Source organism: Ranitomeya imitator, chromosome 4 (assembly GCF_032444005.1).
Source record: "Ranitomeya imitator isolate aRanImi1 chromosome 4, aRanImi1.pri, whole genome shotgun sequence".
Lineage (NCBI taxonomy): Eukaryota > Metazoa > Chordata > Amphibia > Anura > Dendrobatidae > Ranitomeya > Ranitomeya imitator.
The window spans coordinates 433,807,489-433,835,463 of record NC_091285.1 but is presented as its reverse complement, the minus strand read 5'-3'; the positions used below and the strand labels follow the sequence as shown (position 1 = coordinate 433,835,463).

The window sequence follows — 27,975 nt, the reverse complement described above, 5'->3', positions numbered from 1 at the left end:
CTCATCAGGGAATGTCAAAAAATGACTTAAAAGGGACATTAGGAAGAACTCCAATGGAACTACCAGTGATGCAGGGTTCAGATGATGCTCTTCCCGACTGGTTTCATGGCATAACGTCAAGAAGGTGAGTACACAGATGCAAATGATAATATTGTATTATTGGCAAAATGAACCCCACCAAAAAAAATGAAAAAGAAATGCAAAGAAAAAGAACACTAAGATGTATAGTATGTGTATATGAATCTGTATGTACAGTTGTGCTAAAACTTTTCATACCCCAGCAGAATTTTTGCTCTCTTAGCCTTTTTTTTCAGAGAATATGAACTTATATGAATATAAGTTTTTCTCCACTCATGGTTAGTGGTTGGATGAAGCCATTTATTGTCAAAGTACTGTGTTTTCTCTTTTTAAATCATTATGACAGCACAAAACATCCAAATGACCCTTATCAAAAGTTTGCATACCCCATTCCTTAATACCATGTATAGCCCCCTCTAACATCAATGACAGCTTGAAGTCTTTTGTGGTAGTTGTTGAAGAGGTTCTTTATTTTCTCAGATGGTAAAGATGCCCACTCTTCTTGCCAAAAAGCCTCCAGTTCCTGTAAATTCCTGTGCTGTCTAGCGTGAACTGTGCACTTGAGATCTCCCCAGAGTGGCTCAATGATATTGAGGTTTGGAGGCTGAGATAGCCACTCCAGAACCTTCACTTTGTTCTGCTGTAGCTAATGAAGGTCGACTTGGCCTTATGTTTTGGATCGTTGTCATGTTGGAACGTCCAGGTATGTCCCATGCTCAGCTTCTGGGCTGATGAGTGCAAATTTGCCTCCAGTTTTTGCTGATAATGTGCTGCATTCATCTTTCCTTCAACTTTGACCACGTTTCCTGTGCCTTTGTAGCTCACACAACCCCAAAACATTAGTGATTCACCTCCATGCTTTACAGTAGGAATGGTGTTTCTTTCATCATAGGCTTTGTTGACCTCTCTCCAAATGTTACATTTATGGTTGTGGCCAAAAAGTTGAATTTTGTTCTCACCACTGCAAATTACCTTATTCCAGAAGTTTTGAGGCCTGTCTCTGTGGTGGTTTGCGTATTGTAGGAAAGATACTTTGTGGCATTTGCGCAGTAATGGCTTTCTTCTGGCGAATCGACCATGCAGTCCATTTTTCTTCACGTGCCTCCTTATTGTGCACCTTGAAACAGCCACACCGACCATGGTTTTGTTTTTACAGAGCCCCTGATTTTCCATTTTTTAATCACAGTTTGAACGCTGCTTACTGGCATTATCAATTCCTTGGATATCTTTTTCTATCTCTTTCCTGTATTATACAGTTCACCTACCTTTTCCCGTAGATCCGTTGACAATTCTCTTGCTTTCCCCATGACTCATAATCCAGAAACATCAGTGGCTGGATGAAAGACGCAAGAGTCTGTCTGGATCCCAGAAACTCACTCAGCTTTTATGCACACACACTAATTACAAGCAAACAGGTCACAGGTGAGGATGTTACCTTTAGTACCATTCAAATCAATTTGTATTAACTTCTGTGCATGTTATCAGGCCAAAATCACCAGGGTATGTGAACTTTTGATCAGGGTCATTTGGATGTTTTGGGTTGTCATTATGATTTAAAAAGAGAAAACACAGTAGTTTGACAATAAATGGCTTCACCCAACCACTTACCATGTAAGTGGAGAAAAAGTTTTGGTGTTATCATTCATATTCTCTGAAAAAAGGCCAAGAAAGCAAAAATTCTGCCGGGGTATGTAAACTTTTGAGCACAACTCTGTTTATTGCTTGGATATGAAAAGCTTGAATATACCATACTATTGAAATTTCACTATATGTACATGGTTACAGTGAATATTATTTCCAAATGTTGTGCACTTATAGGTGACATATCAAACATATTTACACACACACACACACACACAAACACACACACACACACACACACACATGCCTTTATGAAGCAAGGCTTTGCTAGAAACCAAATTCTTCTTGGCTGCATTAATAAAGATAATTCAATGGAGATGATTCATTGTACTTGCCAGTCTTAATGAAGGGCTCACCGGAGTATGAAGCGCCAAAGAGAAGCACAGCACCTATGAATTAGATGCATCTTCTCCATGGCGTGCACCTCCGTGCTTCTTGCCAGGGACTTGAGTAACATTTCTGGGGTAAGAAACACCAGCACTGCTGAATTTGACGGGCAAGTGTAGCCATGACCTGCCCTGGCTTCTCCCATATTTTGGCAGAGCTCCTTCAAAGAGGCATAAAAACGCCAAATGTTGCACAATTTTTATGCAATTCCATGTTACTAAAAAATGTGCAACTTTTCAAATTGTTTTACGCCAGTTTTCTGACTTAAATACTTTGATGAATCTCCCACAATGTCAATTTATATAACCCATATATATGTCAGAAATAAAAAAATATGTTGCACATGTTTCAATCAACCATAATGTTTTGCAAAAAAAAAAACATTTACTCTAGGATAGAAAGAGTGTGGACACGGCACTTCCGCGTTCGGTGCTCAAGTAGGATCCTATGTCCTAAATAATCGTAGATAAAACTTGGCAATCAAAAGTCTGTATAGATGTTATTTATTAAGTGCAAGCAATCCCAAATATAAATGTAGACACTTCGGTCAACACATGACTTTCATCAGTAATGCGGATTGCTGTAGTGAAAGATAAAGAAAATGGTAATGCTCTACAGCACGTGCTGCCAATCCACAGGGTCAATACTTTCTTTATCTTTCACTACGGCAATCTGCATTACTGATGAAAGTCACGTTTTGACCGAAACATCTACATTTATATTTTGGATTACCTGCACTTAATAAATAACATCAATACAGAGTTTTGAGAGGGAAGTTTTATGTACGATTACTGTAGAACAGGGGTCCCCAACCTGTAGCTCGAGAGTCACATGTGGCTTGGACCTTGATGTGTGGATCGTGGCTGTCTGCTAGCTTGGTCTACCAGGTGTAACAAACAGCTATTAATAGCAGATCTCTAGATGGGGAGTTTTGTGTGTAGCCCTGCAGATCTGAATGGAGGTAACACAGGAAACCCTGGAGCTTGGCATACTGCCTTGGTGAGATTTCAGTGGAAAAGCTTTGGCTGTTATACTGCTAATAGGGGTTCTGGGTGTCACTACTCCGAGCGAGGCAGGAGCTGGCTGAAGCACGAGACCCTCTCTCCGAGCTGAATTTTGCTAGCGACCAGGGCCGTATTTAGAGTTTCTGCTGCCCTAGGCACTTTTAGTGCTGCCTCCCCCTTTGGTGAGTATGACACTATCGGCAGTGACTTTGGCAAAAATTGCTGATGTTAAAATAGCCTTTTGCAGCAGATCTGGCAGTTTTTCCGCATCTGCCGCATAACGGATCACTTACGGCAACACTGCATTCGGCCTCATTCATTCCCTATGGGGCTTGCGGACATGTGCGGCACTTGCAGTTTTGCTGCGATCTGGCAAATGCGATACTTGCAGCAATGGAAAAAATGCTGCTAGCAGTGTTTTTTTGTCTCAACGCAAGTGCAAAACCGCAAGTGCCGCACATGTCCGCAAATAGACATCACAACCTGTCCCTGTACCTTGATAGCTCATCCCTAACCATCCCTCCCTGACCTAAAACTACACTATAAAGCTTTAGAAAAACAATTTATTAACTGACATATTCCTATGATAATGAGGACTCCAGGCTACGGCGTAGACTGGGACAGGCAGTCTCCGGATCTCCATTCTCTCTGTGCACACCCTCAGTCCCTGCTTCACTGCCTCACTGCCTGTGCACAGACATCCCTCCACCGGACCCGATAATCACCGCTTGCAGTAGCATACCGGCAGAGGTGTATGTCGGTTTTCTGGCACCCGGGGAAAGAATTCATTTTGGCGCCCCCCCCAGCACACATGCGATTTGCACACTTAGTCATGTACCGACGAGCTTCTCTTCCTAATACTCTGAATTTTCAGTGAAAAACAGAGAGAAGCAGAAGAGAAGCTTGTTGTCACAGGACCATAAGGCTATGTGCACATGTTGCGGATTCTCTGCGGATCCGCAGCATTTTTTGCAGTGCAGAAACGCTGCAGATCCGCAATTGATTTACAGTACAATGTAAATCAATGAGAAAAAAAATGCTGTGCACACTTTGCGGAAAATCCGCTGCGGAAAATCCGCTGCGGTTTAAAAGAAGTAGCATGTCACTTCTTTTATGTGAATCTGCAGCGTTTTTGTACCCATTCCATTATAGAAAACCGCAGGGGTAAAAAACGCAGCAAATCCGCAAGAAAACCGCAGCAAAAACGCACAAAAAATGCTGCGGAAGCACACAAAACAAATCCGCAGGTGCGTTTTCTGCCAGGAGAGGCAGAATCCGCACCTGAAATTCCTAAGCCTAATCCGCAACGTGTGCACATAGCCTCAGTGTGAAAGTCGCATGTGAGTGAAGTGTCCATGCGACGACTACTGGAACCTGCGGAGCGAATCCTGACATCGCAGGCTACTGAATTCTCATAACGCATGCACTGCACACTTTTAGGATTCTCCCTTGCCGGTGGACAGTCATGTCAGCACAAGCATGTGATTTGTATACTTCTGACCACATTCCGACTAGACGTTCCCAGCCTCGCTCAGTTCATTTTCATAGAGTGAGGCCACACATGTCTAGTCAGCACATGACCGCATGTATGTAAATCGCCGGCACGAGAGAATCCTGACAGCGTGCAGTGCGCACTGTGAGAAGTCAGAAGTCTGCAGTCACAAAGAATGACTGCAGACTCATCACAAACCTGGACATCCCCTGTAATGCTCCTAACATAAATAAAACATAAGAGTTAGTTAGTATCACAAATAACATTTATATCCAGGTACCTTATAGATGACGTCGCCTCTTGAGCCGTTCTCCTTCTTTTCTTCATCTTGTCCAGACCCCATGATGAGTTTTCTCATCCACAGCCGTCTCTGCAGACTTCCATCTTCTCCGCTCTTTTGCAGAAAATCTCCACATGATGCCCCTAAAGATACAAGTGTCATTATAATGCTCCTGAATGAAAAATTGCCCCTCACTATATTGTCTGCACAAAACATGACCCCCACACTGTCCATCTTATGGTACATGCTCTTTACACTGACCTCTCCTTTCCATACCGGCCCCCTCTTCACACTGTCCTCTCACACTGTATACCCACTATAGGGCCCAGTATTTATACTGTACTCCCCTCCTTGGTATACTGTCCACTCCTGGCTGTGCCCTTACACTGTCCCCCATGCTACGTATCCACTACTCAGTTTCTATTCTGTGCCCACTCACTTTTCTCCCCCCATACTGCCTCATCACACTATTCCCCTCCCTCCTCATACTGTCTCCTCTCACATCCCTCCTGTTCACCATACTGTCTCCTCATATATTTACCCCCTCACTTTCTATACTGCCTGCTCACCTGACTCCCCATACTGTGTCTGCACACATCCCATCACCCTCACTCCCCGTACTCTGTCCACATACATTTTTCACATCACTACTCATACTGTGCCTGCATACATTCCCCCGTTCGCTCCCTATACTGTCTGCACCCATCCCCCGTACTGTTTCCTCATACATGCCCCCCCATTGCCCATACATGCCCCCACTCCCTTAGTACTGTTTCCTCATACATGCCCCCATTCCCCCGTACTGTTTCCTCATACATGCCCCCATTGCCTAGTATTGTTTCCTCATACATGCCCCCCATTCCCCTGTACTGTTTCCTCATACATGCCCCCCATTGCCTAGTATTGTTTCCTCATACATGCCCCATTCCCCCTTTTGCTCTTCATTTTGTGTCCTCAAATCTCACCCCACACATTAAATCCCCCATCCCCGCTCCAATTCTCCCCACACATAATAAATCCCCCTATCCTCACTCAAATTCTCCCCACACACAATAAATCCCTCCATCCCCACTCCAATTGTCCCCACACATAATAAATCCCCTCATCCCCACTCAAACTCACCACACACATAATGAATCCTCCCATCCCCACTCAAATTGTTCCCCACTCCCATCTTGTATGAATGGCTCGGCTTCCCCCCTTGTATGAATGGCTCAGCTTCCCCCCTTGTATGAATGGCTCAGCTTTCCTCCCTCTTGTATGGATGGCTCAGCTCTCCCCCTTGTATGAATGGCTCAGCTTTCCCCTTTGTATGAATGGCTCAGCTTTCCTCCCCCTTGTATGAATGGCTCAGCTTTCCTCCCCCTTGTATGAATGGCTCAGCTTTCCCCCCCTTGCATGAATGGTTCAGCTTTCCCCCCTTGTATGAATGGCTCAGATTCCCCCCCTTGTATGAATGGCTCAGTTTCCTCCCCCTTGTATGAATGGCTCAGTTTCCTCCCCCTTGTATGAATTCCTCAGCTCTCCCCCCCTAGTATGAATGGCTCAGTTTCCTCCCCCTTGTATGAATGGCTCAGTTTCCTCCCCCTTGTATGAATGGCTCAGTTTCCCCCCTTGTATGAATGGCCTAGCTTCCCCCCTTGTATGAATGGGTCAGTTTCCTCCCCCTTGTATGAATGGCCCAGCTCTTCCCCTTTGTGTGAATGGCTCAGTTTCCTCCCCCTTGTGTGAATAGCTCAGTTTCCCTTCCTCCCCCTTGTATGAATGGCTCAGTTTGCTCCCCCTTGTATGAATGGCCCAGCTTCCCCCCCTTGTATGAATGGCTCAGTTTCCTCCCCCTTGCATGAATGGCTCAGTTTCCTCCCCCTTGTATGAATGGCCCAGCTTTCCCCCCTTGTATGAATGGCTCAGTTTCCTCCCCCTTGTATGAATGGCCCAGCTTTCCGGCGCTCCTGCTCCCATCTTGCACGCATGATGGCTCGCTCCCCCAACCTCCCTCCACCCTCCTTCATTCTCCCCCGTCTTCCCTGGCTGTCATACTCACCTTTCCACAACGCGCCAAACCCAGCTCTGTCCCGACGCGGCAGTTTCTTCCTGCGTGAGCGGTCACGTGGTACCGCTCATTAAGGTGATGAATATGCGTCCATATTCATCACCTTAATGAGCGGTACCACGTGACTGCTCACACAGGACGAGCTGCAGGCGCTAAGACCAGGCATCGCTGGAGTAGGTGAGTATGACATCCTCAAGCGGGAGCAGGGGTTGTGAGGTGGGAGATGGGCGGGCGCAAGCGGGGAGGAGACCCCAGACTTAAGTTTAAAAAAAAAAAAAACAGAACAAAAACCTTTCTCAGGTGCCGCCCCCCAGACCCTTTCCCCCCCCGCATCGTCCCGCCCTAGGCACGTGCCTTTCATAGCTGAATGTGGCTTTCAAGGTCAGGAAGGTTATGGACCTCTGCTCTAGGACAACGCATTATGCTATATAAAAGCTTTGCAAATTGCTGCACTACAATCCTTTTCTGTTTTTCCTCTTGCGTTGTCATGTAAAGAAACTAAAATTGATGCATTTAAATACTTATTCAACATATCTATTGATATCCACTGACCCGAACAGCTAAGATCTTTGCTTTAATCCTGGACAAGTGCCCAAATGTCCTCAACAATCAACAATGCATGATCATCTACTACAGTCTCTTCTAGATGATCATTGATATTTACTGGTCACTGCTTTAAAAAGGGCAGAAAAAAATGAGTCAAGTGAACGTGTGATATCAGAGGAAATTCCAGACACAACAAATAGAAAGGGATTTCCTCTGAAAATTCCTGGGGTCACTCAGTCACTACAGCATATAAAGTAGGGGAATAGGCGGAGGTCGGCCTGAGCAATGAGGGCACTCGCAGATTAGGTATCATATTCCCTTATAGGCTTTGGGGTACTTTATTTTACTATTATGGGGCATTGTGGTTGCTGTTTTGGTTTGCAATACCTGCTCTTTTTATGTGGCCACTGAAGATGTCTCCATTAGGGTGGCATTGCTGATGTCATGCTGTGGCACTGTGATTGCCTACCATTGGTCTGCTTAGATACCTCAGACCAGCTGGGTGCTATGCCAAGATACCGTTTCCTTTTGGGGACTATACCCTGAAACTTTTAAGGCTCTAGTGTAATAGAGTGCAGGGTTGACTATGTCACCATGGAACAGATAGACCAACTGTTGAGGGGAATTTATTAACAGGAGTAAGATTCTCCTCGCAGGGAGTAAACAGGGGGTTAATAGAGATAAAGCAAATAGTAAACAGTTAAGCGGAATCGAAATGGTTAATGAGTGTTCTTGTAACTTATCAGTCCAGGGAGGTCCTGACTGGAGGCTCCTTATGCCAGCGTGGGTACAGTCACCAGCAGCGCTTGAGATCCTGAAGTCTCTCCTCTGTTTCCTAGGAACTGGAGACTCCGGGGTTAAGTCTTTGCAGTCTTTTCTCCCAGTGAAGCTGGAAGCAGGAAGTAACTCAGCCACTCTGCTGCACAGTCTCTGTATATTAGCCTGGCAGTCTTTCTGCAGTAGCAATGCTACACACACACCGAGCAGTTTACTTGTCACACTCAGGGGTCCTGGCTTGTCACTGTGGTCACCGGGGCTGCGCGCTCAGGTCACTGTCAGGGGATACGTCTTCTCTGATTACGGAGGCTTCCAAGTCCACACTCTCACATCCAGCCATCACTACGGCTGGTATCTCAGCCTCAGTGCCCTCACGGGGAGCACTCTCTCTTGGGGAGTGCGGCGCTGCAGCCTGCTTTCTCTCTGGCGCGCTGTCCCCTCTGTCTCACGTGCTCTGCTCTCCCGTTCTTTCCTGACCACACCCCTCTCTCTTCCTCTCTGCCCCCAGCAGTCACATGATCCCCTCTGTGCAGGGCAGAAAGTCCTCCCCCCAACAACCAAGCTGTCCGACTAAGCGGTTCCAGGTAAGGAGCAGGGAAAGCAACCTCCTTACATTAGCAAAGTCCTTGCATATTTCAGATAGAAATTGACCAGCACACTCAATCAGGGCAAATAGCTAGTGTGAGCAGCAAAATCAAAATTTTTACAGTTGGAAAGGTTTTATTATTAAAAAAAATCCTACATAGATTTTTTCATTGCCACATCCATAATGACCCATACATTAAAAGAAACACATTATATATCCTCCACAGTGAACGCTGAATAAATATAAAAAGAAAACTGATTTCTTGCTGATTCTGTTTCCCAACAAAAAGCAAAATTGGAGCTGAAAAAGTCTTCAATATCCAAAAATGGTAAAAAAAATTAAAAGTTATCCTGCAAAAAAGGTATCCCTTAGGGCTAATTTACACGTCCCACTTTCACGTGTGAGCGCTACTCATGTTTTTCATGAATAGCACTCGTACCTATGATAGTGTATGATTCCATTAACATGTCATTGTTTGTGGACCGAGAGGTCCATGGAAAGTTCCAGAGACATGTGTGATTTTCATCTGACGGATCAAAATTATCAATGCTATCAATATGTCCAATATATCAAAAGTATCGTCATAATCATAATGACCTGCAGAATAAAGTACTCCTGTCATTAACACTAAATTATCAGTACTGTTACAATAAGCCCCCCCCCCCAAAAAAAAAAAATCAATGGGGCCCAGGAGCTGGTTACTGATGGGCCCTTGGCACCCCAGTCCGACACTGTGTGCTCGACTGTCTTTTTTTGCTGCTTTGTTGGCAGAGTTTAGCAATTCCAGATGTTTTAGCCTGATTCACCAATTGCAATTTAACTCCAGTCCCCCCTGGTGTATTTTTAAGTACGCCAGCACTTTTGGCACAATTGTTGGGACTTTTTGTGGCAAAACTTGCAAAAACAGTTTAAGACAGAAGAAAGCCCATTGTTGACTTTGTGCCAAATTCATTAATTGTGTGTGCCCTTTTGTTGAATTTCTCAGTGGCATCATTTTGGGGTTCATAGAACTTATTATCGACTTGTTAACAAACTTTTTTAACTATTTATTGGAAGAAATATATACAAAACAACAGTTTTGCCAATTATTTTTTTTGCGTTTGAAATTTTTTTTCTATTTACCGTGCTGCATAAATAAAGTGTTAATATTATTCCAAGGGTAAGTAAGAATATGGCAATAGCAAATTTCTAAAGTTTTATCTTTTTTTTTATTCTTTTGTGCAATTAATACACTTTGAAAAAAAAAATAGTTTTGATATCATATTCTGAGCGCTATAAGTTTCATAATTTTCTATCAGCCAAGCTGTTTGAGGGCTTATTTTGTTGCTAGAGAAGATGTACCTTTTACTGGCACCACTTTTTGATCACTGTTTAACGCTTATTTTCAGCAGTTGGCATGAGCAAACAACATTAAATCTGAAATTGTATTTAAATTTTACTCACAATTTATACTTTATGTTTTATTACTTTTTTACAGGAAAAATCACTTAAAGAAACATAAGAAAAAACTTTTGGGGGTCATTGTATTGTAAGAGCACTAATTTTTTCATTTTTCTGATTATAGAACTGTATGAGGGCTTGTTTTTTTGCCTAACAACCTGTAATTCTATTGTTACCAATAAGAAACTCATATGACTTTTTGATCAATTTTTATTTATTTATTTTTTAAGCAGAAGTAACAAAAATGGCAATTATGGCATAGTTTTTCATATTTTTTTTAATGGCATTCACCGTGCCGGATGAAAATTAATACAGTTTTACAGTATGGACTATTACTAGTGCGGCAATACCAAATATGTGAAGTTTTTCTGCAGGGGGGTTGGGGTTTTTTGTTTTCAGCTATACCATATTTTTACTATTAAAACTGTGATTGCATTATTTTTCTTTCAAAGTACATACTAGTCCTAAATGGAGACTTGGACATGCAATCCTTGGATCATGTTGATGATAAACTGTAGTACTCATGTGCCTTATCTCTCTCGTCAGTCTTTGACTGACAGTTAGCCAATCAGGCTCTGCCCCTGGAGTGATCTGATCTGCTGAAGTATAGGGCAGACAGAGTCCATTGACAGGCACCCGACAGGCTGACAAAGGGAGTCATCTACTTATTTCATATTGCATTTTTTTAATTATTAAGTTTTATTGTTTATGACAATTTCATGGTGTGCGTATTTTTGACAACACACAACATGGTGTTCTATTCTATGAATGTACATTTTTATATTGAATAACTAAATGTATTATATGAATATTTTTGAACTTAATTAGTGTGAACGCACTGAATTTCATTTCAGAGACTGTGAAGAACTTCTGAAAAACAAGGAGCTGGGACACTTCATTATCAGATTAAGCCAGAGAACATTTGGATACATTCTGTCATACAAGTGAGTTTAATAAGAAAAACATTAAAAAATGGTTAGAACGTACTCCATCAATGTTGGTCAATGCAATATTTACAAGAGAAATAGATATGAGCAGGATAATGAAGTAGTAATTATTGGTACTGTACAGTTAAAGGGGGTTGTCTAGGATCATCTTATTTTTTTTAACTATGTGTATAAAACCTAACATAGAAATAACAAAAAACTGACTGACACATCCAAACTAGTGTTAATAGGTGATAACTTAGGAGCAACTACCTCCATGTACAATATACAAAAAAGTTGCACTCTATCGTGCTAAAGCATGTCAATATGAAATATGAATAGCTATTCGGCTTCTGCATACTAGAAAAAAAATGAGATGCTGTGCACACAATTTGGCCAAGTTATGTCTGCCCATCAACCAGTGTCAAGGTAGTCTCCTGCTAGTGATTCAGCTATTCTTCCGGGCTCCTCTGTCAATGGGGCATGACTGCTGACATCATGCTGATTGATAGCCGACTCCACGCAGTGAAGCAGCAAGGAGTCGGCTGTCAATCAGCATGACATTGGCAGTTATGTGTCCTCAACAGATGAGAAGCTGTTGCTCTGTTGACAACGCTGTTAGTTCTTCAGCCCATAGTGGAAAAATGTAATAGTCCTGGATAACCCCTTTAAATCTCTTTAACCCCTTATTACCGCCGATACGCCTTTTAATGGTGGCAGTTAAGGGTACTTATTCCTCAGAAATAAATGTTACCACTAACATGAAGTACAGTATGTCACGAAAAAACTGTTTCAGAATCAGTAGGATCCGTTGAAGCGTTCCAGAGCTATAACTTCATAAAGTGACAGTGGTCAGAATTGTAAAAATTGGCTTGGCTAATAAACACCAAATTGGCTCTGTCACTAAGGGGTTAAAAGATAACCTGTTTGAGAAAACCATCCACTTATCCAAGACCAGATATTGTTACCTCGGCTCCCGTGGCTCCGCCTCCTGCCGCCAGCCCGCTCGCTCTCCCCGCTGCGTCCTCTTCTTCCCGGGGCTCGGTCCTAGCGTCGCGATGGGCGTCCTCTTCTCTCCGGGGTTCGGTCCAGGTGTCCCGGCGTGCGTCCTCTCTCCATCTGGGTGCGCGCTTCTGTGGCTTGCGCAGGCACAGTCAGGTCTGACCGTGTGCGCTCCCTCTCCCTCTTCTCTTCCTGCATGGCCTGACCCGGAAGTTCTTCCTGCCAATCGGTGTCCAGCGTCAGGTACTTCAGGCCCTCCTTCCTTCTTGGAGGTGCCTGATTATTGAGTTACTTTGCTTTAGTTAGGTCGCGTATTTGCCCTTTGCTCCTCTGGTCTTTTGCACTTTAACCCCTGGTTCCTCTCTTGTCTTCCCTCAGCCTCCGTCTACCTCCGTTCCAGTGTCTCTCCTCCGTTCCTGCTCCCGTGTACTTCCGTTCCAGTGTCTCCCCTCAGTGCCTGTGCCCGTGTTTCTCCTCCGTTCCTGCTCCCATGTACTTCCGTTCCAGTGTCTCCCCTCAGTGTCTGCACCCGTGTTCCTCCGTTCCAGTGTCTCTCCTCAGTTCCTGCTTCCGTGTTTTCCCTCTGGTTTCTGTTCCTTATGGTCCTCAGCTTCCCCTTTTGTCTCTTTCATTGAGCCGATCCCTGGTCCTGGCCTCCGTGGTTCTTGAGGTCACCGCGCTTGCCTCCTAACAGTCCCTGTATAGGGGTTGGTTCCTCTGGAGTGCTCGTTCGGGGTAGCTTTGGTTCCACGGTCCAGTGGGTCCACTCCTTGTACCCTATACCCTCTGGCATAACAGATATCATGTTACAGACTTTCATTTCCACTATGTGCTATACATACTGGCCATCTTACCTGGGAGAACCGCCCCTATATCCGATTTTTTTTTCAATAGACTCACTGTATGTCTCTCATTTGTGTTGTCCTATCCTTTGAGCTATATCATTTTTTTTTTTATCTACCAGCTAACACAGAACAAAGATATATTTTTCTTGCTAAATCCTTGGAAAGCATTTCAGTAAATGCTCCAACTTTAACACATTTGAAATTGATGTTATATTTAATGTCATTTATGTGCAATTTTCCTACTTGTTTTTTTTTCTTGCAAACTTCCTGCTCTCTTGGGATTACCCTAATATAATTCGGTTCTCAGTTGCTAATGGTTTGGAGAATGATAATATCAATGATAGAGGAGACACTCAGGCTGTCATGAGCATATGATCACTTATATGAAAACTGCTTCCCCATCTATGTCTCTGCTTCTAGCTGGCGCCTCACTGGTGAGGCCACCTTAGCAGTCTGAGAAGGACTACTAATACAATAATATATATATATATATATATATATATATATATATATATATATATACACAGTACAGTCCAAAAGTTTGGACACACCTTCTCATTTAAAGATTTTTCTGTATTTTCATGACCATGAAAATTGTACATTCACACTGAAGGCATCAAAACTATGAATTAACACATGTGGAATTATATACTTAACAAAAAAGTGTGAAACAACTGAAATTATGTCTTATATTCTAGGTTCTTCAAAGTAGCCACCTTTTGCTTTGATGACTGCTTTGCACACTCTTGGCATTCTCTTGATGAGCTTCAAGAGGTAGTCACCGGGAATGGTTTTCAATTCACAGATGTGCCCTGTCAGGTTTTATTAAGTGGGATTTCTTGCCTTATAAATGGGGTTGGGACCATTAGTTGTGTTGAGCAGAAGTCTGGTGGATACACAGCTGATAGACCTACTGAATAGACTGTTTGAATTTGTATTATGGCAAGAAAAAGGCAGCTAAGTAAAGAAAAACGAGTGGCCATCATTACTTTAAGAAATGAAGGTCAGTCAGTCTGAAAAATTGGGAAAACTTTGAAAGTGTCCCCAAGTGCAGTAGCAAAAACCATCAAGTGCTACAAAGAAACTGGCTCACATCAGGATCGCCCCAGGAAAGGAAGACCAAGAGTCACCTCTGATTCTGAGGATAAGTTTATCCGAGTCACCAGCCTCAGAAATCGCAGGTTAACAGCAGCTCAGATTAGAGACCAAGTCAATGCCACACAGAGTTCTAGCAGCAGACACATCTCAACAACAACTGTTAAGAGGAGACTTTGTGCAGCAGGCCTTCATGGTAAAATAGCTGCTAGGAAACCACTGCTAAGGACAGGCAACAAGCAGAAGAGACTTGTTTGGGCTAAAGAACGCAAGGAATGGACATTAGACCAGTGGAAATCTGTGCTTTCATCTGATGAGTCCAAATTTGAGATCTTTGGTTCAAACCACCGTGTCTTAGTTGATCAGTAGAAATCAACTAGTAAATTTGTTAATAAGAGTGGATGCTAACATATTGATAATATTCTATTGTTACAGACAAGCTGGAAGAACTCCTATGGGAAATATATGCAAATAAGGATTTACACTTTAAGGCCGGCTTCACGCTCAGCGTATGAAAATACGGTCCGTATATTACGGCCGTAATACGCTGAAATGTCCCGAAAATAGTGGTCTGTAGCTCCTCCGTAGGCAGGGTGTGTCAGCGTTTTTTGCGCATGGCATCCTCCGTATGTAATCCGTATGGCATCCGTACTGCGTGGTTTTCTCGCAGGCTTGCAAACCAACATACCGCTATAGAAATGATCCATGTGTCCCAAAAAGAAAAAAAAAATATATATATACTGTCTATATATATATATATATATATATATATATATATATATAAAATGTCATTAGACACATATATGTATATATATTAATATTTTTTCCAGCGCTATACAGCTTGAAAGCCGGTAATTCAATTACCGGCTTTTTCTTTCTCCTTCCTAAAACCCGACATGATTTGAGACATGGTTTACATACAGTAAACCATGTCTTCTCTCCATTTTTTTTGCAGATTCCACACTACTAATGTCAGTAGTGTGTATCTGCAAAATTTGGCCGTTCTAGCTCTTAAAATAAAGGGTTAAATGGCGGAAAAAATTGGCGTGGGCTCCCGCGCAATTTTCTCCGCCAGAGTAGTAAAGCCAGTGACTGAGGGCAGATATGAATAGCCTGGAGAGGGTCCACGGTTATTGGCCCCCCCTGGCTAAAAATATCTGCCCCCAGCCACCCCAGAACAGGCACATCTGGAAGATGCGCCTATTCTGGCACTTGGCCACTCTCTTCCCATTCCCGTGTAGCTGTGGGATATGGGGTAATGAAGGGTTAATGCCACCTTGCTATTGTAAGGTGACATTAAGCCTAATTAATAATGGAGAGGCGTCAATTATGACACCTATCCATTATTAATCCAATTGAATGAAAGGGTTAAATAAAACACAAACACATTATTTAAAATTATTTTAATGAAATAAAAACAATGGTTGTTGGAGTATTTTATTCTACGCCCAATCCAGTCACTGAAGACCCTCGTTCTGTGAAAGAAAAAACATAATAAACCAACAATATACTTACCCTCCGCAGATCTGTAACGTCCAACGATGTAAATCCTTCTGAAGGGGTTAAAACATTTTGCAGCAAGGAGCTTTGCTAATGCAGGCTGCTCCTCGCTGCAAAACCCCGGGGAATGAGTCTAAATATAGATCAATGAGCTATATTTAGCTTCATTTGCGGTGAGGCGCCCTCTGCTGGCTGTTTATAGATCGTGGGAACTTGCCTAGAAAGCCTGGGAGCTTTCTAGGAAATTTCCCACGATCTATGAACATCCAGCAGAGGGCGCCTCACCGCAAATGAAGCTAAATATAGCTCATTGATCTATATTTAGACTCATTCCCCGGGGTTTTGCAGCGAGGAGCAGCCTGCATTAGCAAAGCTCCTTGCTGCAAAATGTTTTAACCCCTTCAGAAGGATTTACATCGTTGGACGTTACAGATCTGCGGAGGGTAAGTATATTGTTGGTTTATTATGTTTTTTCTTTCACAGAACGAGGGTCTTCAGTGACTGGATTGGGCTTAGAATAAAATACTCCAACAACCATTGTTTTTATTTCATTAAAATAATTTTAAATAATGTGTTTGTGTTTTATTTAACCCTTTCATTCAATTGGATTAATAATGGATAGGTGTCATAATTGACGCCTCTCCATTATTAATTAGGCTTAATGTCACCTTACAATAGCAAGGTGGCATTAACCCTTCATTACCCCATATCCCACCGCTACACGGGAATGGGAAGAGAGTGGCCAAGTGCCAGAATAGGCGCATCTTCCAGATGTGCCTGTTCTGGGGTGGCTGGGGGCAGATATTTTTAGCCAGGGGGGGCCAATAACCGTGGACCCTCTCCAGGCTATTCATATCTGCCCTCAGTCACTGGCTTTACTACTCTGGCGGAGAAAATTGTGCGGGAGCCCACGCCAATTTTTTCCGCCATTTAACCCTTTATTTTAAGAGCTAGAACGGCCAAATTTTGCAGATACACACTACTGACATTAGTAGTGTGGAATCTGCAAAAAAAATGGAGAGAAGACATGGTTTACTATATGTAAACCATGTCTCAAATCATGTTGGGTTTTAGGAAGGAGAAAGAAAAAGCCGGTAATTGAATTACCGGCTTTCAAGCTGTATAGCGCTGGAAAAAATATTAATATATATACATATATGTGTCTAATGACATATATATATATATATATATACCTATTCTATGTGTACACATTTATTCTACCTATTCTACTGGAAGCTGTCAGTGTGATTTTACTGTACACCGCACTGAATTACCGGCTTTTCTCTCTAACAGCGCTGCGTATTTCTCGCAAGTCACACTGCTTGTCCGTGTGAAATCCGTATTTTTCACGCTTCCATAGACTTTCATTGGCGTATTTCTTGTGCAGTACGGTGACAAACGCAGCATGCTGCGATTTTGTACGGCCGTAGAAAGCCGTATAATACTGATCAGTAAAATACGGCAGATAGGAGCAGGGGCATAGAGAATAATTGTGCCGTATTTTTTGCGAGTTTTACGGACGTAGTTTCTGCGCTCTTACGTCCGTAAAACTCGCAAGTGTGAAGCCGGCCTAAGAATGAATTACATAGATTTTTTTTCTTTTTCTTTCAGAGGGAGAGACAGATGCCGACATTTTGTTATAAACCAGTTGTCAGATGGAGAATTGGTAGTATCAGGAGAATGTTATTCCCATGAAAGTTTGCCTGCTCTGATATCCTATTACCAAAATACACCTATCGAGCCCTTTGGAGAGAAGCTGTCACAATTTTTTATTAAGGTATGCTATAATCAAAAACAGTATAAAACCCCTTTCCTCCTTACTACTCAATGCAGATGGTATTTTCAGCTAAAGAAGCACTCCTCCCATCAAAATTTGTATTCTCTTAACATATTGCAGTCATCATATTATATAGCACTGTGTACTTACAATTGATCATTTTGCCTTTCTACCCAGCTAATGCTCCTCTTTTCTCTGCTTTATGTAGAAACAAGAAGTCTATTTTCCCTGCATGAACCATTTTCCTATTCAACTCCTGTCCCAGCTCCTCCGCTCCTCCCCCTGCCAGGGACTTTTGCAGTGACTCCTGACTCATACAGGCAAAACTGACCTCCTGTTTCTAAACAGAGCTTAGAAGGATTTAGCTAGTCAGTTTTTAATCATGTGATATCATAGACCTAATGGAAAAGAGAAGAATTAGCTGGGTAAAAATGAAAGGCAAAATAATCAATTCTAAGCACAGAATGGTAAATAATATGATGACTGCAACACATTAAAAGGATAAAAACTTTGATTGGAGTGCATCTTTAAGTTGGCTGTAAAATTAGTATAGATGTCGCCTGATAGCTATTTCTCACGTCCTCCTTACAGCTCCACGTGAGGAGATAGGACAAAAAAAAAGTTGAAATCCACCATCCCTTCTTTCATTTTAGATCTGTTAATCTGGGAGAGTCAGGACTGGACACCACAACACAGATTGTCACCTAGCTCTTCGAAAATGGGTGGTTTCTGTGAAAGGTCATCTATTATGCGTGGCCATCTTTTCTTTGAAGTTTCCTTTGACTTTTACTTGACATAGTGCTTTGTCTTTAGCTAAACTCTATTCATTTGCAGACGCTACACATATAAAAGTGTTGTTGTGTCTTGTAAAAGTTAAAGCAGCTGCTCTTAAGGTACCGTCACACTAAGCGACGCTGCAGCGATACCGACAACGATGTCAATCGCTGCAGCGTCGCTGTTTGGTCGCTGGAGAGCTGTCACACAGACAGCTCTCCAGCGACCAACAATCCCGAAGTCCCCGGGTAACCAGGGTAAACATCGGGTTACTAAGCGCAGGGCCGCGCTTAGTAACCCGATGTTTACCCTGGTTACCAGCGTAAACGTAAAAAAAAACAAACACTACATACTTACATTCCGTGTCTGTCCTCCGGCGCTCTGCTTTCCTCTGCACTGTCAGCGCCGGCCAGCCGGAAAGCAGAGCGGTGATGTCACCGCTGTGCTTTCCGGCTGTCCGGCGCTCACAGCCAGTGCAGGGAAGCACAGCGCCGGGGACAGACACGGAAGGTAAGTATGTAGTGTTTGTTTTTTTTACGTTTACGCTGGTAACCAGGGTAAACATTGGGTTACTAAGCGCGGCCCTGCGCTTAGTAACCCAATGTTTACCCTGGTTACCAGTGAAGACATCGCTGGATCGGCGTCACACACGCCGATTCAGCGATGTCTGCAGGAGGTCCAGCGACAAAATAAAGTGCTGGACTTTCCCCAGCGACCAACGATCTCCCAGCAGGGGCCTGATCGTTGGTCACTGTCACACATAACGATTTCCTTAACGATATCGTTGCTACATCACAAAAAGCAACGATATCGTTAACGATATCGTTATGTGTGACGGTACCTTTACACCCAAAAACAGTTACACCCTAGTTGTCAAGTTCACAAAGGGCTCAGTGGTAGGACCTACAGGATCACGTAATAATAAGTAATATCACTAGTTTTTTTGTTTTTCAATAGCAATGGTCTTGTTTTAGGGAAAGCAAACTTCAAAAGAAACAGATTCATTATGTATGACTTTATTCCTCAGTAATTTGTGGTTAAGGATCATACATTTTCTTTTCATATTATTAACGTTCATTTGTTAAGAATTTTATTTATCACACTTATAAAATTATCTATAATATTTATTCTACAGTTTTCGGAAAGTAACAAGTACGACAACATTCAGGGATCAAATTCAATGAGAGAAAAAACAGGACTTCCAAAAAACAATGGTGGCAACAACTCAAATGGACAAAAGAAGCAAACTGAGGACAGTACAGAGGTACATTTCATATATATCATCATAACAATCACATAGACATTCCAATGACAACCTTCTATTTCCCTTTAAAGGAAACCTGTCAGCAGAATTGTGCTCAGTAAACTTCTGACACTGTCAGCTTGGCGCAGTTATACTGATTAAAATGATACTTTGGTTGTTGTTTAATTTTTATTTGCAGTTTTCAGTTAGACTTCTTTTACACTTGCCATGTTTTTGCGGACCGTTTTTGCGGCCCAAATAGATGTCTATGGGGTCACAAAAACGGGCTATTCAAATTTGTCGGCATGCATTACACCATATGGCCATGAGGGCCGTATTTACAGTCGTGAAAAAATATCGAGCCTGCTCGATATTTTTCATGGCTTACAGACACGGCCCCCCTTGAGATCAATGAGGCCGCAAAAACAACGGAAGCTTGCCCAGTGTGCTAATTTTGTGGTACACCGTGAAGACCGTATTTGCGGAATGCCGTATTTTTCCTTGGACACTCCCATATACTTCCTGTTTATCACTTCGAAGGCCTGCAGAGAAACAAGATGGACCTATTCCAAACCAGAAAAACGGCGATCCGAGATTTTTGTGCCCCGTTTTTGCAGCAGACCGTGAAAATTATGGCAATACGGCGCACACAAAAGCCCGCAAAAACGGGCCGCAAAAAACGCGGCAAGTGTAAAAAAAAGTCTTAATGGGATTCTCGTGCTCCGGGGTGGCCTGTGGGGGGGTCTTTTTGCGGTGCTCTTCTTTATATATTCATCTGTATAGCTTATGGCAGGTCACTGATCCCTCAGTGACCTGCCCCCTATTTTAAATACTGCATATCTTATTGTCTTTTTTTAAAAATTACATTCATCATGCAGGCGCCGGCATTCCGAATAATGCTACTGCGCAGGCGCGGCCGGCACCATCTTGATGGAGCCAAATTTTGGAAGCAACCCGATTTTGGAAACTACACCTCTTGATGAATTCATCTAGGGGTATAGTGAGCATTTTAAGCCTCAGGTGATTCACAGAATTGTTTAACATTGGGCTAAATAAATGGTGTTTTTTTGCCACTAAAAATTTACTTAAGCCAAGTTTTCAATTTTCAAAAGGGATAATATGAGAAATTGAATGGTCCAATTTATTACGCCATTTCTCATGAGTATGCCACTATCCCGTGTGTGGTCAAAAACTACTTTTGAGGCACAGTGCCTTTGCACTGGAATGCATAAGGCGCTATACTGGAGTTCAGATGTTGCTGGAATGATTTGAGAGTGACATGTCAGATTGGCAGAACCCCTGAGGTGTCAGAACAACAGAACCCCCCATAAATGACTCCATTTTACAAACTACACCTCCAAATGAATTCATCTAGGGGTGCAGTGATCATTTTGACATAACATGTGCCTCACAGAATTGTATACCATTGGGCGATGAAGAAAGAATAATTACATTTTTACCACTACAATGTTTTTAGCCCCAAATTTTTCATTTTTTATAAGGGCTAACAGGAAAAATGGACCTCACAGTTTCTTGTGAAATTTCTTCTGAGTGCGCCAATACCCTACATGTAATGTGGAAATACTTTTCAGGCACAGTGCAAAGCTCAGGAGGGAAGGAGCACCATATTATAATGCAGATATTATTGTCATGGTTCACGTTTGCCATGACCCACTGGAAGAGCCACTGAGGTGCCAGAACATTAGAAAAACCCCATAAGAAACCCCATTTTAAGATTTACACCTCTCAATTAATTTATCTAAGAGTGAAGTGAACACATTGATAAAATGGGTGTGTCACAGAATTTTATACCATTGGGCAGTGAAAAAAATATAATTACAATTTTACGACTAAAATTTTGTTTTAGCCCCAGATTTTACAATTTCACACTAAGAAATGAGTAAAAATGGCACCAAGATGTGTCACAGAATATCTGATGAATGTGGAAATACCCCATATGTGGCTGTACAGTATTGCTTAGCCAGGTGGTGAGACTCGGGAGGAACGGAGCGCTATTTGACTCCAGGAGCGCAGATTTTCCTAGAATACTTTGCAGACTCCATATACAGAGCCCCTAAGCGCTAGAAGAGCAGAATCCCAGCAACCTCATTTTGGAAATTATACCCTTCGGAAATTTATCTACAGGTGTAGTGATGATTTGGCTCCATGGGTGTTTTCCAGAAACAAGCAGCAGTGGATGTTGCTGAGTGAAAATTGCAAATCTGCCGTTAATGTGCCTATACATTGTAGTGCCCAGTACATTGTAATGCCCAAAGATTGTAGTTCCCATTATGTCCAGCTCATGCATCTGGAGACATGCACCCTTAAATGAAGTTGGCTCTCATTACTGCAGAAATGCCAACATGTGGACGCTACATGTGGTTTAGTTACACTGGGGATCAGAAGGGAGGAAGGCATTTAGATTTGGTAGTAAAGAATTTGCTGAATTTATTTTGAGGAGTGAGGAGCGATTTCACTTTTTCAGAGCCTTTGTGTTACCAGTAATGTATAAACCCCCTATAATTCCAGTAACAGATGACGGACGTGACTGGGGACTGCTTTCTTTATGTATGAACGGATAGGACTTTTAATATGAATCAAATTGCAAAATTGCTTGTTTTTGTCATTTTAATTATTTATAAACATGAGACAATTCCTTTCAATGATAACACATACAAACAAGATTAATGGCAAACTAAATGTATGTTCATTATATCATATATCTACTAAAAGACTAAAAAAAACTTATTGGTTGTAAAATGTATAATTTACTATTGTTTTACTATATTATTTTCAAATACTATATTATTGCAAAGCTATGAGTTATTATAATATACTTCATTACCTTATCTTGCGTCCTCTCCCAAACTCTATGCTCTAGTGCTGTTTCAGTGCTTCTTTAGAAGCTCTGTTTATCTGCTGCTCAGCAAGATCTGTACACTATGTTCAAAAAGTCTGTGTATGAAATTTTCCCTGTATGGGATGGGAGCAAAGAAGCTCGCACATGAAAAATCTTATACACAAACTGTTTGAAGACTGAATAAAATGGACGTATATTGCTGAGTAGCAGTTCAAAGGAGCTTGTAAAGGAGCATGAACATAAAAAATAATGCATTATATATAAAAAAAATCATAACTTTGCAATGTGTGGAGTATTGAGTATTGAATAAAAAAGTTTACATACTGATCACTGTAACAAAAATAATGTTAGTTGGCAAAAATGTTTTTATTTTTTTTCTATAACCAGTACTATTTTTTATAACCAGTACTGTAACTAACAGCAAGTGTATTGTTTAAATTGTTGTAGGACACTGCGCCACCATTGCCAGAGAGAAATTGTTATCTAGATGAAGACGACGCTGATGAGCAAATCTATGCAAAGACTAAAAAAGAGACGAATGGAAATCCATGTTCTCCAAATACTAACAAAGATGTTCATTATTCTCATGTAAAAGAAAGACAAATCAATAAGAAGAATGTGGTGAAAACCAATCCGCAAAATGTGCTATATTCTGAAGTTAAATTAGACCATAGCGTGCCATCAGCCCTAGCGCATTTACATGTCTCACCACAGGCCTTAAATCAAGAAGCACTAAAATTATCAGCAGACAGAAGAAAACCCAAACTGATTTCAAACTTAAATGAATGTGAGGTTCTGGAAATGAGGTTTGCAACATCTATTCAGACAGTTAACAGTAAAACTTCATTCTTACATGCTGGACCCGAAAGTCCTGATAGCTCATTTTTGTTTCCTACTGCTCTATCCAACTGTGAGGCTGATGAAACCTATGCAGAAATACCCTTTAGAGACCCCCACTACATGAATGAATACCATGCAATGGACAAGATAGCAAATTTCTCTATGTGCACTACAAACACATTTGATCATGTTTCCACTCGGACATCAAAAGAATTTACTTCTAGAGAAATGAACAGGAAAGTGGCCAATGCAAGCATTGCACAAGACAATGCATATGAAACTATTTCAAGAGATATCACACAGCTAGCTGTAAGAAAACAGAATGCTGCAAAGGTATGTCTACTCTACTTTTTTCCTAAAAATGTAAAAATGACATGTTATGGCCATAACATCTGTTTAGTATACATGGGAAGCTTGACCGATGTTGTTCAAACTGCTCTATACCTTACACTGCCATGTATCTTTAGATTAGATAAATTATTTGTTAAGCTCATATGGCGACTGGATCACTGTCTGTTGTGCGCAGTCACAATATTGTTTAGCCTTAAAGATGTCACTACTTGGATAACTTCTTCTCATATCCCTTGCTTGGCCCCCATAAAAAAATAAAGCTTAAACTCACCTCCTGTGCCGGCACCATTCCCTCGGTTTCGGCACTCGCTCTCCACGGGGCTCCGATGCTGTTGTTGTTACATGTGACGCTGGTGCTCAATCAGCGCTGACGTCACTGTCCTCGCCTCCTGTCAAACTGAGCAGGAAGAGAAAGTCCGCGATCAGCTGCAGCCCGGACTTCCTCTTTGTGTTTGATTTGTCCGAAGGCGGAGACAGTGATGCCAGAGCTGATTGTGTCACAACAACCCATAAGCCCCAGGAGAGTGAGTGCCAACACCAAAGGAATGGCGCGGGCACGAAAGTTGATTATTAGCTTTATGATTTTATTGGGGCCAAACATTTTGATCAAGAAGGGATTGTCCCAATAGTAAACAACCCCTTTAAAATTAGAAATGCCCTATAATACAACAGGATAAGGAGACCTCAAAAGAATAAAATAGATTTTCATTCAATCATTTAATCATTAAAGAGGAACTTTCACCAAACTTATCATGTTAAGCCTGAAACATGATGTAATAGCAGATACAGAGCTGAATAAATTGTTGTTTTTTTTCTAATTTCATCTCTCCGTTATGAAGATATTAGCATTCAAAGTATTTAGCACGTAATGACTAAACTTTTGTGAATGTTATCAGTTTTCACTGGGGGCATGTACTTCTCCCTGTATGATGCTGACCAATCATAAGCAAGCAGCAATACAGCAGAAAAAGAAGAAATCCGAGCATGGTGTCATTACATCTCAGGAGAACAGACTCCTGTGTGAGATGTGAATACACAATGGTCTGATCTTACGGCAGAGGGATTACAAGTTGCCTGAGCACAGTCTTTTTCCTGTGCTGGTGGAGGCTGTAGGTTTGCGTTGTTGAGCATGCTGCTGGATACAGTTTACCATGGCTGCTGCTTCTTCACTTCGGGGTTTTACTTTTCTTCCTAAAATGGCATAACAAGTGACTTTCCTAATTCTTCCAGAATGAGTCTTTGTTTATGCAGTTTATTGGCGTTCCCATCAGGGTTTATTTTGGTGGAATTATAATCTAATATCGGTGGCTTTTTGTCATCTCGACTACTTACTGCATTGTCATGGTGTATTGTGCTCATCAGAATAACCTGTTTGTTTTTTGGGAATGTAAGAAACCACTGTCAAACGTATCTCCAGTAAAGTAAATAGTTGAACTATGAACATCTTTTACTTAGGATACCTTGGACAGTTCAGGCTTGCTTTTTCTTATAGTGCCCAGCATGGTAAGTTTGAGTTTTAGCGTCAGCTGCCCCAGTCGGTATGATGTAAAAAAGTTGTCACATGTCACATTTTGTCCTTGGTCCATACGTGAAATCTGAAAAGAATCGCATTCCCTGATTCTTTTCAGCTTTTTCTCCAGGCTTTTTTCCTGCATATATCTGAGTGTTTAGAGCGTTTGAACTGCTGTTGTCAGTAGGTGTCCATATCTTGATGCCTTACTGAGAGCCACAAGTTGTTCATCCACAGTGACATTTTCACCAGTATTTTATAATTTTGGAAGAATCTCTCTCCATTTATCCCAAACTTCTCTGATAGTGGCTAGTTATCAGAGAATTATCTGATGTTAGCAGAGGACAATTTTCCTGCCTGGGCAGAAGGCTGCAAGTTCCAAATTACCTTTTTGTTTTTAGACTGAATTGTTTGCATCATACTAGTTGTCTGTGTATCATGTCTCATCAGATTCAGCTTCAGAATCAGAATTCTCGTAATCACTTTCCCCGCCACTTTTGTGGTCCTCATCTTCAGACACTTTCTCTAGTTAGGTATCTTCTTCAGAATCTGAGGCGTTGGCTAGCTTTTACAGTTCAGCTTCACTCAATGGATGCCTTTGCCACATTTTTACCCAACATTCCAAACAATGGACACTTGCGACTTTCACGGGGTAAAATCAGCATTGTAGAATAAAATAGCACTACGTGAATAAACAATAATAATAATAAAATCGCAGCAAACACTAACCAGTTTAGCAGCAATAAGAGCTTATATACTACAGTGAAACAGACTTGCAGACCTGTACGCAAAGCCCATCCATGTGCCCACGAACCTGCAGGAACTGGAGAAATCGATAAACAATTGTAGATGCAATAGATAATCTACAATGATATTATAAATCATTTATGCAATTGAAAGTATGTTGGGGGATCTGTAAAAAACACTACACTACATATGTAATAATCATTGCTTCATACAAAAAAAGTTAAAAGAAAAAAAAGATAAACACTCATAATAACACCTATCCATAAACAAACTCACTAAACCATGATTTGTAGATCCTCATAATAAATAGTCTGCAGCTTCAAAAACTTTTTTTCTGGTGAAATAGAAAAACTTGGTGAAAGGTCCTCTTTAAAACCACTCATAATTAGTTAGACAGAGAGATTCAGTAGGATAATATTGGATAAGTACAATAATGTGAGAAAAACATAGACATACTAGTTACTATTCTAATTTTTTCTTTATTTCTGTACAGGTTGAAAAACCAAAAAGATTCTTTTTTGGGGACAAGAAGAAATAATCTCTTCATCTGAAGAAGAATTATTTGTCATTTGTCTTTGGAAACATTTGTGACAAATGGCTAAAATGTTAATGATAAAAACTTCAAGAAATGAAAAACATACACAACCAGAAAAGCTCCTTTAACATACAGCTGATAAAGTGGATTAACTATTATAATACATTCTGGCTAAAACAAACATGCATCTTGGCTGCTTCTCTGATTCTTATTGTTTTATTCACAGTGTATAGTGTTGTAACTGCTAGACAGGATTTCCACAATTTTTGTTTAAAAAAGGATCTGTCACCAAGTCAAAATAGTCCAGTTTTGCTCATATTTTTGCGCCCTTGTCTATTCCACTTTTTGATTTTTATAAATTTGGAACAGGGTTCCAGAGATATGGGAATTTTTATTAAATGCAAATTTTTATTATCTTAATCAATGGGGGATTCTCTGAGGGCGTGTCTCTAGGCTGTTCTGCATAATTACCCTGCAAGCACCGCCCCCTTGTTAAAGGATATAAAAAGTAGCACTAAATAAAAAGGTCCATATATCTGGAATAGTACGGTGAATTGAAAAAAATAAAAAAATCCTTAGAGGAGGAGTAGGACTAAAATAAGAGCATACATCTGGCAACTTTGACCAATTGATAGGTATTCCTTAAAGCAGTACACAGTATTGCATGAACAGAGAACTAGATGGGGTGTAAGGTGGCTGTGGCACTGTGGCTAATGGACATTCTGCATACTTATCTTAATATATTTAAGACAAAAAAAATTGAAGGACCTCAGTATAAGGCTAGGTTCACACCAAGAGAATCGGATCACACTATCCTGACAATCTGCTCAGTACTAAATTATATATGTTCCGAGGCCATAATTGTGCAAACTTTTCAAAAAACTAAGTTTTGCTCTGCATACCTCTGTATAGTGAGGGCCAGAGATGGACACTGACAGCTTGGTGCCCTTGTGCAAGAAATGTGTCTGGCCCCCCTTCCTTTTATGGGGAGTCTGGGGACAAACCTATATATATACAGTGGGGAAAAAAAGTATTTAGTCAGTCAGCAATAGTGCAAGTTCCACCACTTAAAAAGATGAGAGGCGTCTGTAATTTACATCATAGGTAGACCTCAACTGTGGGAGACAAACTGAGAAAAAAAAATCCAGAAAATCACATTGTCTGTTTTTTTAACATTTTATTTGCATATTATGGTGGAAAATAAGTATTTGGTCAGAAACAAAATTTCATCTCAATACTTTGTAATATATCCTTTGTTGGCAATGACAGAGGTCAAACGTTTTCTGTAAGTCTTCACAAGGTTGCCACACACTGTTGTTGGTATGTTGGCCCATTCCTCCATGCAGATCTCCTCTAGAGCAGTGATGTTTTTCGCTTTTCGCTTGGCAACACGGACTTTCAACTCCCTCCAAAGGTTTTCTATAGGGTTGAGATCTGGTGACTGGCTAGGCCACTCCAGGACCTTGAAATGCTTCTTACGAAGCCACTCCTTCGTTGCCTTGGCGGTGTGCTTTGGATCATTGTCATGTTGAAAGACCCAGGCACGTTTCATCTTCAATGCCCTTGCTGATGGAAGGAGGTTTGCACTCAAAATCTCACGATACATGGCCCCATTCATTCTTTCATGTACCCGGATCAGTCGTCCTGGCCCCTTTGCAGAGAAACAGCCCCAAAGCATGATGTTTC

At 41.5% G+C, this 27,975-nt stretch overlaps 1 protein-coding gene across 1 annotated transcript; it reads left to right on the top strand.

The window, feature by feature from the left end:
- LOC138674173 (uncharacterized) lies at nucleotides 1-27,263 on the top strand. The gene is made up of 6 exons (XM_069762086.1): nucleotides 1-124; nucleotides 11,139-11,228; nucleotides 17,264-17,429; nucleotides 19,339-19,467; nucleotides 22,754-23,479; nucleotides 26,248-27,263. The coding sequence occupies exons 1-6, from the start codon at nucleotides 12-14 to the stop codon at nucleotides 26,290-26,292; spliced, it is 1,269 nt and encodes a 422-aa protein (XP_069618187.1). The 5' UTR covers nucleotides 1-11; the 3' UTR covers nucleotides 26,293-27,263.
- Nucleotides 27,264-27,975: the final 712 nt, after the last annotated feature.